Source organism: Trichomycterus rosablanca, unplaced genomic scaffold, assembly GCF_030014385.1.
Source record: "Trichomycterus rosablanca isolate fTriRos1 unplaced genomic scaffold, fTriRos1.hap1 scaffold_167, whole genome shotgun sequence".
Lineage (NCBI taxonomy): Eukaryota > Metazoa > Chordata > Actinopteri > Siluriformes > Trichomycteridae > Trichomycterus > Trichomycterus rosablanca.
In genome coordinates this window covers 48,812-57,048 of record NW_026946995.1, presented here as the reverse complement: position 1 = coordinate 57,048, position 8,237 = coordinate 48,812, and the positions used below count along the sequence as shown (strand labels likewise).

The 8,237-nt window shown below is 39.2% G+C and overlaps 1 protein-coding gene and 2 non-coding genes across 4 annotated transcripts; 1 reads left to right on the top strand and 2 right to left on the bottom strand.

The window, feature by feature from the left end:
- The first annotated feature begins 633 nt into the window (after positions 1–633).
- On the top strand, positions 634–704 carry trnaq-uug (transfer RNA glutamine (anticodon UUG)). The gene has a single exon. It is a non-coding gene; the product is annotated as a tRNA-Gln (tRNA).
- A 2,105-nt stretch (positions 705–2,809) lies between these two features.
- trnai-aau (transfer RNA isoleucine (anticodon AAU)) lies at positions 2,810–2,883 on the bottom strand. Its single transcript has one exon. It is a non-coding gene; the product is annotated as a tRNA-Ile (tRNA).
- Positions 2,884–3,621: 738 nt separating this feature from the next.
- Positions 3,622–7,372, bottom strand: LOC134305926 (uncharacterized). 2 transcript variants are annotated; one of them, XM_062990240.1, is made up of 14 exons: positions 7,109–7,372; positions 6,144–6,205; positions 5,970–6,059; positions 5,781–5,879; positions 5,654–5,698; positions 5,496–5,576; positions 5,260–5,415; positions 5,127–5,176; positions 4,968–5,037; positions 4,780–4,866; positions 4,599–4,697; positions 4,357–4,443; positions 4,141–4,260; positions 3,622–4,051 (listed from the first exon to the last, which is right to left on the bottom strand). In XM_062990240.1, exons 1-14 carry the CDS (start codon positions 7,317–7,319, stop codon positions 3,905–3,907), a joined length of 1,404 nt encoding a protein of 467 aa, XP_062846310.1. In that variant the 5' UTR covers positions 7,320–7,372; the 3' UTR covers positions 3,622–3,904. The 2 variants fall into 2 exon arrangements, with proteins under 2 accessions (XP_062846310.1, XP_062846311.1); XM_062990241.1 differs by having other exon boundaries at positions 5,970–6,056.
- Between the last annotated feature and the right edge of the window lie 865 nt (positions 7,373–8,237).

Here is an 8,237-nt window from a genome sequence, read left to right as displayed (position 1 = left end):
TTAGGGCCATATCGCCCACCACTACACATTACACATCTTTAAATGTTTAAAATGTTGTATCCACCCCCCAAATCACAAGAGGACAAAATGTACTCAACACAGTACAGGCTCGTGTTCCTTTTAAGACACCCAAATAACTTTTTGTAGTTTTTTTTTCCTAATGTAAGGGGTTCTGCTGAACATTATTTAAAATAAAAGCTGTTTGTGAGCTATTCTTAGATATAGATAGATATGGATATAGATAATTTAGATCTATTTTGTTTTAATTATTGTTAATTATTGTGATATTGTTATTGTTATAATGTTTGAGTCCCTTAAAAGAATAATTATAGGTGGTGCTGTTACTATGTTAGCACTTCTGCAGCATGTAATCGACAATCGGGTATAATTTTAAAATAATCGAGTTTTTTTTTGGGGGGGGCAAAATCGCCCAGCCCTACGTGCAGTACAACAGAGAGTCACCTTAAATGACATGTTAATTTCCATCCATTCATCCAGCTTGAATATCATAATAGCACTAGTAGTGTTATAGTGTTCCACATGTGACTGCTCCATCCCAAAATATAATCACAAATCATTTCATAATTATTAACTAATTATTAACTTTTGGGTTTAAGTAAGACCTCACTGTGTGGTTCCATGGTGTAATGTTAGCACTCTGGACTTTGAATCCAGTGATCCGAGTTCAAATCTCGGTGGAACCTGATTTTATTTAGGTAAACACACTGTTATCAATGCTGAGTAGAGAATAGTGTTCCACATGTAACTGCTCTATGCCAAATTGTAACACCAAAAGGCAAATCATTGTTTACAGCGCCATCTACCGGCCAACTGGGTCCTAAACTTAACTCAGTGCAATTATTAACAGTGGGGCGTGTTGTTATCATTTTGATACCTGGGTGGCAATGTTTAGTAAAAGACTAGTTAAAATGTACTGCCTAAATCTTCTACATTATTTCAGAATTATATAAATCCCGTCAGTTTAAAAAATCTGAGATGTTAAAGTCTGAAGTTGTGTGTGTGTGTGTGTGCATTTTTTTTTCTTTTTGGCTTTATTTACTCAGCAAATGGCAAGTATTATTTGGGAGCCGGTGTGAGTTCCAAGGTTTAGAAACGTTAGCAGTATCAGGATGGTAGCGTTCAGCGCATGCGCAAGTAGCGCTTGTGGGGTGTAGACCACGATTACTTGTGCTAGTTGTGTCAACCAAGCAGATCACCATTCAGGAAGGTATATCAGTGCCAAAATACGAGCCAGTTTGTTCAGTAAAACTTTATAAGCCAACAGCAGCGAATAAACTTAAGAGTCACCTTAGATTACATGTTAACTTCCATCTATCCATCCAGCTTAAATACCATAAACACTACGTACAAAACATGTGGAGCTATTCTTACTACAGTAAAACACACTGAACTGACTTTTAAAGTGAAGTTTAAAATGTTGTACAGAGATCGTTCCCATCTAGTGGTGCTAGATAAATTACAGCTTGTTGCTTGGGTACAGATTTGTGACATTATTATTAAATTGTTGTTGTTGTGTTTGTTGTTATTTTTTAACTGTTCATGTTTTTAAATGTAAAACCATAAACAGCACCGTCTATAAATAAATGAATCTTGTGCTTCCACTTGAGATTTTTGTTTACATGAACAATGTCTGAAATTTGATGAGCTTGATTAGTTTGTAATATGTGTTAAGATGATGAATGAACCTAAACACTTGCTTTTAAATTTTAAGTTTTTATTTATTTATTTTAGTTTCAATACAACGTGACACCGGCAAGATAAAGAAAGCAAAAATAAAGTGTCTCAAGTGTTTTTGTAACGTGTTGTAGACCTGCAATGGCGACTGTTTTTGGAATACAGGAAAGAAAATGCCGAATGTAGGTGAAAATGTGTTATCTGGCAACCCAGCACTGTAAATATTGGACAGAACTCATGATGGGTTATTTTAACTTGTTGGGTTGTGCAGTTTAACCATTGTGCTGAATTAAATACATTTAAGAAAATACAGCATTAAAGCATAATCTCAATAAAATACGCTACAATTTAACACTATAATACAATACAGTGACAGTAAGTCTGTGTCTGTTTCTGTTACTTATTCTGAATTGTGTTTGTTTGTAAACTGTGAATTAGTTCTTAATCTGGTCGTGATGTTAGTGAATTAAACCTACATCTCTCTGATGATCTGACCGATGAGCTGTCTGTTCTGACCTGCTGTTTAAGCCTGGCTAGCTCAGTCGGTGGAGCGTGAGACTCTTAATCTCAGGGTCGTGGGTTCGAGCCCCACGTTGGGCGAGTGTCTTCATTTAACATCTACTGAAACCAAAAGGACGTTCTTCCACATTGGACAGCTCCAGTGACTTATCAGGTGGATATTTGTGCTTGTAGGACTGTTGTTTACTGGATGTTTTCAGTTACTTATTTCCGCTATTCTGCGGGACTACACGTTGTTGTTGTGTCTCATATCCGATGATCAACAGGCAGATTGTGCAATAAAAGGCACACGTCCCTGGGTGTGCTCGAACCACCAACCTTCCGGTTAACAGCCGAATGCGCTAATCGATTGCACCACAGAGACACGTGTACTGCACTCTCACTGGACGGTACACACAGGTCACATGACTTGCTAACTTTTACAGCAGGGCAGTTAAGTTTGGTAAATTGAAATAATGGCATGTTTCTGACCTGAATGAAAGGGGCATTAAAATGATCTCACACTTGTCAGAGACAACGTTTGAAGCTCAGGTTAATAGGACCTGCTAGTTAGAGAAGGTTCACTTGTTTGTTAGTTTAAGTCCAAAAGTGGGTGTGGCCCATACGGGGATCGAACCCATGACCTTGGCGTTATTAGCACCACACTCTAACCAACTGAGCTAACCAGCCAGTTCATCTATTCTCTGTAGATCTTTGTACATAATTCTACACTAAACTTTAATTCAATTTAAATTTTTTAGCAGGAGAAATAACTCAAAGCATTAACAAATTGAGACGTGTCCTGAGGCAGCTGAGGTAAACGGTATAGACGGTAATGATCCACCACCTAAATAATACCTGCTTTGTTTTTCAATGTGACCATTGACCAGGTGGACTACAGTCAGTAATTGTAGAACTAAATAGACTACACTGATCATTCATAACATTAAAACCACCTCCTTGTTTCTACACTCACTGTCCACTGTGTAGTGTGAACTGAAAAGAGATCTGAACACAGTGATGTAGTGTGAACTTGGTATTAGTGGTTAAGGTACTGGGCTAGCAATCAAAAGGTTGCTGGTTCAAGCCAGACCATTGGTGAATTGTCTCTGTTGGGTCCCTGAGCGAAGCCCTTAACCCTTAATTACTAGAACTGTGATAAGTGTAAGTAAACATTGGAGTAGTAAATTGGTTCCTTTGCCATGTACAGCTTCTGGACACATTTATTTCCTCTGTATTGTGTCCACATTCCAGTTCCCAGTTTGTTCCCAAATCTCACAACTCAGATTCCCTCAAAATAAAGAGCAGCATGGAGAGCCACTGTATCTTTAATCTTCTATAAACCTTCCACTCTTATTCTGCCTCCGTCCCAACTTTTTATAGCAATCAGTGAAATAAAGACGAATAAAGACGCCAGAGAATGTGCCAATCAGAGTTTCTTCTTTTTATTACATTTTTACAGAACATTTTTACACATCTGGATCTGGTCCACAAAGTCATCCAGGCGTTGTCTTGATGTAAAGACGTCGTCTTAATGGCAGCACGTCTCTCTGAGATTCCGATACATGTTTCCACATTAGTGGTATCTTTACATGTCGCCCATGTCTTGGGTCCTGATGCACCTGTGAACTGTTAACACACATTAACAACACATCAACCACCAGACCTGCATCCCTAACACTTAAATAAAGGTTCTAATCAAGGTTGGCCTTTAGATGTCATCTGTTTCCAGCCTTTCATGAAACCGTCGGAGGCTCTGCCATAAAAGCGTCTCCAGTGCAGTAGCCAGGGCTTCAGGTTCTGCATACAAAGACTCGTCCAGAGTGAAGATTTCATCCAGGAAGCTCAGCATCTCAGTCTGAGAGAAGAGAAACAACATCAGGGGGCTGTTAATAAATAACAGATTACTAGTTCAAAATCATTTGTGGTGAAAAAAAAAACACACACCTGAAGATGGAATAAATAACGCTCTGTCTCCTGACGTTCAATCCATCTGGGTGTAACGCACGAAAAGATGAGAGCAATCAGCCGGTTCAGAAAGAGCCTTCGTCTCCGGTACTGCGTCAACTAAAGAATGTAAGAAAAGCCACATAGGTGTGTTTGACTACACTTGTAGTGCAGCACAGATTAATTCTAGACTCTATAGAGCACAGACTCTCTTACTGAGATGATCTGATGCACCCTCGCTCTTCCCAGAATTCCCAGCAGCACCAGCTCAAAGACGATGTCCATAAAGTTGACGTGCTGGATCTGCAAGTAGAAGGAAAATAGATTTTCTTTTAGAATGGTCGGACTGTAGTTCTGACTGATGCCGTAGACGCTATGGGTAACCGCATGAGTGGCATCCAGCAGTCGACACATATATCAGTAAATATGGTGCCAGTTTCAGACTGAGTCAAACTCACCCCGATCTGTGTCAGCTCCACTTCGGCCCACATCCGATTAGTCCGATTCTCCAGCATCTGTATCAGCCGGTCGTACCTTCGCTGGAAGACGCGCAGATCCTAGGAGAGAAACGCTCAAGACGTTATTAAATCATTTGTACATCGCTTGAATTATTTGATACATGTTTTTCTGTCATGTTACCCTCTTTTTTGCAGCTACCAGTACGAGTAAAGTCATTCTTCCCACCACACAGATGTAACTGTAGTTCGGAGGGTGACTGAAAACGATCTAAAGGAACCGAAACAGAGATATTAAAGTAAATAAGTAAGGAAGTAAGAGATGCTGGGAGTGAGGGAATGGACGCACCTATGGAGGGAAAATTGACTTACATTAAAGGCTTGACGCAGTGCTGCTAGTTTATGGGTGAAGTTTTTGATTCCCTTCATTCTGCAGTAGTGACTGTGTAAACAGGAGTGTATCATTTATTTATGAATAAATAACGTCATTAAAATAAGTTCATATTGCTCTAAAACTGCTGCAGTACTCACAATAAAGCAGGAACATTCCTTATTTCTATATGGCCGCTCTCCACATCCACCTGTAATATTAGATATTTAGTGCTTATTACAGTGCCACAGATCCTGAATTACATTCAGGAAATAACACTGTGTTTAGTTTTACCTCAGGGCTGGTCTGAGGTCTAGAAGTTTCCTCTGGCTGGTGGGGAGCTCTGGGTTCTGGATTGTACAGCACGACTTCTGAGCCACAGGGAACCGTAACGACACAACGATTGTCACTAATGAGAACGCCTTGGCTTGACCAAAAAGTGTCTTCAGCCTGTAGAACATCATTTCATTCAATCATCAATTAATCATCAATATAATGCAATAACAAAATCAGATCTGTATGAAGCTCACCTGAACACCCCAGGATGATACAGTGGCGTGGCGTTTAGTGAAAATGTAAGATGCTACCCGAGCCAGACATCCGTCAATGTGCTAAAAAGACAAAGTGATTAAAACACGTCCAGTCATGTTTAATAGACCTTCCAGATTTATAGTGTTGGATATTTTACCACAGCAAGTGTCACCCTGTGTGCTGAGCAGAAGCATCGGAGACCCTGTAAGAAGAGAATCACACGAGTCTTCACACAAGAACAGGACCGTAAAGTGTGTAATGAACACGACTGGAGGAGCTTCTACCTCATCTGTGGCTTTATAGAAGTCGTTGGTGAGAACCCACCACGACTGTGACACCGCACCACGTATCTGCAGTGTGTAGTGCCGCCTGACACGGATCATCTGTGGAATACGAGTACACAAGTTAAGACTCTCTACACACATTATTACTTTTAGATAAACAAAGAGATAAACAGAGATGAATGGGGATACCGCAGTATGTCTGTCGTGCCACCGGCTATAAGACAAACGCAGTGTCAAATGTGAACGCTGAACTTCTCTGTGGTGTTGAGGATTGATCTGCTTTTCCAAAAAACAAACAAGAGCAAAATTTAATCCAACAGTGGGAGTCAGAATGACTGAAATGTTTTAGTTCAGATTATTTACCTGGTACGGGTCTGAGATCTGTTCATCTGTGTGAACCCCGTCAGTGTGGGAGTCTAAAACATCTGAAGAGATATAAAGTACAAACACATTTCCTTTATTTACATTCAAATTTTAAATTATTAAAAATATTAATGAGCTCGTCTAATCAATTCACGTGTAAAAATAATTATAGCTTTTTTTCAATCAGGGTTTGGGTGATAATAATAATAAATAATAATAAATAATAGCTGATAGATCAAAACCTTATTGGTAAAATTGCATTGTTTACTGTTCATAATAATAATAATAATAATAATAATGACAAAAATAATTATTATTAATAATAATAATTTATAATAAATAATAATAATTCATTTTTATGACTAAAATAAGAATAAATCAGGGATTAAAATAAGAAGATATCAGGGACTAAAATAAGAATAAATCAGATACTAAAATAATAGCTTTCTAGGTAAAATTGCATTTTGGTACTGACATTGGCTTGTTCTCTTTATATTATAACTAATATGGGGACAGTGATAGCCTTGTGGGTAAAGCTTTGGGCTATCAACCGGAAGATTGGTTGTTCAAATCCAAATGAGCAAGGCCCTCCACTCTGTCTGTTCCAGGGGCGCTGTACAATGGCTGATCCTGCGCTTTGACCCCAACTTCCAAACAAGCTGGGATAAGCGAAGAAAGAATTTCATTGTACTGTACACCTGCATATGTATATATGACAAATAAAGTATATATGTTAATAACAATAATGCAGGATTCCAGATTGAGGAGGATTTCTTTCTAATCTGACCTGGTATGAAGCCCAGATTATAATAAAGATAATTTGTATAAATAGTATTTAATGTAAATAATTAATCCAATATAAATAAGAACATGAGAATTAATCATAATGATCAATAAAATCACTACAGTCAAAATAGCAACTAAATACTAAATGAATAGAGTATTATTAGAAGCTGTTTTATTACTTGTGTGTGTGTTTCCACCTCCGTAACCTTCAGGACCAGGATCAGTCTGGACCCCCGCATCCTCCTTCACCTCCCCCCGCCGCCCACCAGTGAACCTCTTATACAGATAATAAGCTCCTGCGGTGGCGGTTGCGGCTCCGGCCACGAACAGCAGGGGGCGCAGGTTCACCTCGCTCAGTCCTGCAGAGAGATGCGACAGGAAAGCCTTCATGTTGTGAAATACTGCCGTAAAAGATGGTTTTATCTGAGAGAAAGAAAAACGCTGTGAACGCTGTGAGGGTCAGAACACAAGTGACCCGCCGCCCGTCTCACCCCCACCTTATAGAACACTGTACTGTGACGTCACACAGCTGCTGCTTTAATGGGAATCAAATGAGACCAACTCAGCACAACTGTTTATTTATAGCAATATTACTAGTGATACTTCTGCTATTAATATTTATTATTATTATTTATTTAGTATTTATGCAATAAAACAAGAATCTGTGATTTATTATTTCTTTTTTATTTAACTGAAGATAAAGCGATGACTTTTAACATTCTGGTCATCCACTTTATTGTATTTTGTAAATATAAACACATTTGAAATGTGATTTTGATCCCTGTACACCATTTGGGGGGTTGGCAAAATAAAGTATGGAAGGCCATGGGGGACAAAACAAGTGAAGGTGGGTTTTTTTTCCCCGTTATTTCCGAGCCTTGTTAAAGAAGATTGATTCTTTGCGTGCCCCCCTGTCGTGGCTCATTGGTCAAGCGACCTTTTCTGGTACCGTTGACCAGAAGGTTGAGGGTTCACTGTCGGACCCTTAATCTGGGCCGTAAACCACAACTCGGCAACCGGTGATGGTATTCTGATCCTCACAGCCATGGGCATGAATTCCCGCATACACACTCCAAAGTCATATTAATGCCAGCAGCGTTGTTGTTGTTGTTTTTATCTTTTTGGAGTCAAACAGCGCTAACAGGGGTCGTGTTCCTAATCACAAGAGACCTATAAAATCCCAACAACACTGCTGCACCTGCTACACTCATTTATACACAGAGCACTTCACAGCATCAGATGTGGTACAGTCAGTAATTGTATACCCACAGTGTTTACGTATGGTAGGTTTAGCTTATAATCAAATAA

What these genes read in the sequence shown, in the direction of transcription:
- LOC134305926 (XM_062990240.1), bottom strand. Translation starts at nt 7,319, where the DNA reads ATGAAGGCTTTCCTGTCGCATCTCTCTGCAGGACTGAGCGAGGTGAAC. An exon ending in CACTGCGTCAAGCCTTTAAT is followed by an intron (nt 4,867 to 4,967) that starts GTAAGTCAATTT and finishes CGGTTCCTTTAG; the next exon opens with ATCGTTTTCAGTCACCCTCC. An exon ending in GTTATTTATTCCATCTTCAG is followed by an intron (nt 4,052 to 4,140) that starts GTGTGTGTTTTT and finishes CTCTTCTCTCAG; the next exon opens with ACTGAGATGCTGAGCTTCCT.